The sequence below is a fragment of the Helianthus annuus genome, chromosome 10, assembly GCF_002127325.2.
Source record: "Helianthus annuus cultivar XRQ/B chromosome 10, HanXRQr2.0-SUNRISE, whole genome shotgun sequence".
Lineage (NCBI taxonomy): Eukaryota > Viridiplantae > Streptophyta > Magnoliopsida > Asterales > Asteraceae > Helianthus > Helianthus annuus.
Window position 1 is genome coordinate 128570380 of NC_035442.2, and position 3707 is coordinate 128574086.

The 3707-nt window shown below is 40.1% G+C and overlaps 1 protein-coding gene across 1 annotated transcript; it reads right to left on the reverse strand.

Moving 5' to 3' along the window:
- Positions 1-1135: 1135 nt before the first annotated feature.
- On the reverse strand, positions 1136-2689 carry LOC110884587. Its single transcript, XM_022132305.2, has 2 exons — positions 2012-2689; positions 1136-1689 (listed from the first exon to the last, which is right to left on the reverse strand). The coding sequence occupies exons 1-2, from the start codon at positions 2496-2498 to the stop codon at positions 1580-1582; spliced, it is 597 nt and encodes a 198-aa protein (XP_021987997.1). The 5' UTR covers positions 2499-2689; the 3' UTR covers positions 1136-1579.
- Between the last annotated feature and the right edge of the window lie 1018 nt (positions 2690-3707).

Consider the following 3707-nt stretch of genomic DNA (forward strand, 5'->3'; position numbering starts at 1 on the left):
GTGGTATCAGAGCCTCTAGAACCTATTTCTAGGCTCGGTGTGATATCAAAGATTCAAGATTTTCGTTATTTTTGGTTCGGTGTTCTTCGCGTTCCTCATCGTATTCATCGAGTTTCTTAAAAAATTGGTATATTTTGGTGGTGTTTGATTTTTGAAAGTTGTTAAGATTTGAAATTTTCAAAATTTTTGCTAAGTTTGAAAAGATTGAAAAATTTTCCAAAAATTTTGAAAAATCTGGTGATTATTTGTTTTGAAAATTATTTGTTTCCTTATAAAAAAAAGGTCAAATATACATTTTTTGAACTCACTAATCATTCAAAAGTTATACGAATCCCTCAAATTTCGGACTCTTTGTTTGACTTTTAAAAGTTTCTTAGGGTGTAAGGGGCGTAGTCGGTGACCCCATGCGGGGAGTTGATCCACCGAAGAGTGGTGGTACCGCCATCAAGGCGGTGAGGTAGAGAGAGGGAAGAAATCGGTGGGGATTCACCGAAGAGAGGGAGGAGAGAGAGAAGGGTTGGACCAATGAGAAATTTCCTTTTTTTTTTTTTAATAAAAAACCAAGTCACCTAAGAGGGGAGTGCCGCCATCAATTTAGGGTATTAGGGGAGTTTAAGAGAGGAGTTGACGTGGCACACGAGGATTGGTTATGCGTAAGAGAGGGGACTCCCCTCTTAGGGCATGTGTAGTCATAAAGCCCTCAAAGGGGCGTTATGCGCCATGTGGCATGCCACGTCACCCCGGGGCTTTATGGGGCTTTATGTAATTTGAGGCCGTAGTCATAAAGCCCCTGTGTAATTATTACTCTTTTTTAATTTTTAATTTTTTAATTCATTTTGTAAGTTTTTTAAAAATAAAATTCATTTCATTAAATAAAAAAAAGTACAATAAAATAAAAAAAACATGAAACTAGAAAAAAAACATTAAACTAGCATAAAAAAAAATTACACAATCAAAGATTATATTTTTTTTCAATCCGCTCCTTTTGAGCCAACGCCATTTTCAAAGCTTTTCCCGTTAAGTGGTCATGCGGTTTGGAGTAGAAGTCAAAGTCGTGAGCCCATTGTCGATCCCGCATAATCTCCGTAACTTTTTCGTTCTCCTCCAAACGTTTGTTACCGAGTTCGTGTATGTCTTGAAGCCGCTTGTTTATCTCCGAAAATGCGTGACTCATATCCGTTCCCATAGACATCGACGACGACTCGGGTTTTTTCGCCCGGCTTTTTCTTCCGGGCGGTCTTGGTAGCTCCTCCACCGGCTCGTCATCCGGAATATCCTCGTTCAAGCCGATGTTTCGAGCGTCGGAGGTTGGCGTTTCGGGTTCACCCGACTCGTTTGTTTTGGACCTCTTTGATGGCCGTGTATTTCCCGAACGACCACTAGGAGTAGTTACGACGGCCCATTTGGGGCTATGGCGAAGGATTTGCCAACACTTCATGTACGGGAAATGGCCATTAGCGTTCGTATACTCGACCAATGCCTCTTGCGTAATGTCTTCATCGCTACTTCCACTTTTCCACCCGGAATACAAGCGTTGGTACACGGTTTGAAAGTTTGTGCACTTCTTGTTTATATCGGATCACTTCCCCGATATAGAGTCCGGTAGGCGGTATTCCTCTCCCCTACCCATGAGCTCGAAAAAGAGTTCTCGTATTCGGTTCCAAAATACGGTTTTACTTTGATTGTTTGCTACACACAAAACAATATAAAATGTTAGCTCAAAATTTAAAAAATAAAAACTGGAAATAATAAAAAACAGAAAAAAAAATAAAAAACAGAAAGTAATTAAAAAACAGAAAATAATAAACAGAAAATAATAAAACAGAAAATAAATAACAGAAAATTATAAAACAGAAAATAAAAAACAAAAAACTGAAAATAAAAAAACACAAAATAAATAAAAAACCGAAAATAAAAATAAAACAGAAAAAAAATTTAAAAACAGAAAATAAAAAACCGAAAATAAAAAAAAACAGAAGAAAAATATAAAAACAGAAAAAAATAAACATACCTATGACCGGGTCCTCCGAAACATCGATGAAAGCGCGGGTTAACGCATACTCCTCTTCGGGCTCCCACGTTTGCACATTTTTTTTCGTTCGGGTGTTGGTTTCCACTTTCTTTTTATGTGCCCGTTTTGCTTTTCCTTTTCCTTTTTGCGTCTCCGGTTGCGTATCCGGTACCTCGGGTTGCGTCTCCGGAACAACATCGGGTTCGTGTAGTGGGGAGCCGAACGCTTGAGCCGACCCAAACGCTTGAGACGACCCCATCCCATCCATGTTTTGACTTGGGTTCCACCCGTAGAGATTAGGGTCCCATGATAGCGGTTGGTTCAAAAGATTCATGAACCCGGGACTTTGTTGATTGTAATCGAGAAAACCGGAGCCGAAAGGGTTGGGTCTAGTGGGAACCGGTGCCACGGGACGAGTAGGATTGCCACTTTGGTTTGGGTCCGCACTAGATCGGGGAGGAATGAAGCCCCGGTTGAATGGATTCATTGTATAAAATATTTAAGAATTGTATAAAATATTGAGAGAGATGAGAATGTTTGAATGTGTATGGTAAAAAAATAATGAGATGAGAATGATTTTAAAGGAAAGTTTAAAAAGAAATTGAATTTTTTTTTTTTATTAAATTCGACCGTTTGTAACGGTCAAAAAATTTAAAACAATTGTTCATCACGCCGCTATAATGTTCGCGCTGGCCAAAAAATTTCAAACATGGCGCCGGGGGGGGCGGTGTTCGCGGCGCCATAATGGCGCTATGGCCCCTTCTCGCGCCCCAGTACACATTGCCTTAGGGGACTGCCCCTTACACCCTTAAAAAAATCAGTTATCATCATCATAGTGCATGTGGTTTTGACTCCCATCTTGTCTTTCCTGGTTTCGAGTCATCATCTCACGGTTTCGACTTATCTCAACAGAGGTCTCGAGTCATCACCTCCACTGGTCTCGAGTCTAACTTCTCAGGAAACAGAGATCTCGAGTTATCATTCTTGTGTCGCAGTCACTTCGCTACGGTCTCGAGTCATCTTCACAACACCACAGAGGTCTCGAGTTATCTCTTTAACAGTCTCGAGTCGCAACCTCGGTTCCGAGTCGCAACCGAGTTCTCGAGTCGCAACCTTCAATCACCACTGCTATCAACATCATTCACCATCTCCGTTCATATTTTCCGTTCAACTCTGATATCGGCACTGTTACTCCTTCGCATATCCACAGTTCATCATCTTCTTCTCCGGTCGTCTTCAACCTCTGGTCACCGGGAACCTGCAACTCTCCATCTCCAGTCGTCGATCAACTATCCAGAACCCGGTAGTCTTCCTCACACCACCTCCACTTCAACGTCCGATCACGGTCATTAACTTACACCTCCGGTCATCTTCTCCTTCAACCATCGTCGTCGGACCTGCAACTACCACCTGCATCAACCAGCAATAACCACCTCCATCTTTCCGATCATCATCTTCCGACTGCTGATTGAATTGAAATTAGGGTTTCGGTTTTGGTTGTGATCGAAGAAGACGTACAGACATTTAAACGTGGTTTAGGTTTTAATATTATTAATAATCATTTAGTAATTATTACCTAATCATTGATTTTTAATAATAATAATAATAGTATTTATTATATTGTTTAATTTTCTAATTAAAAGGGATTAGGATTAATTAAAAAAATAAAAAATAAATAAAAAAGGGGGTTTGTTGT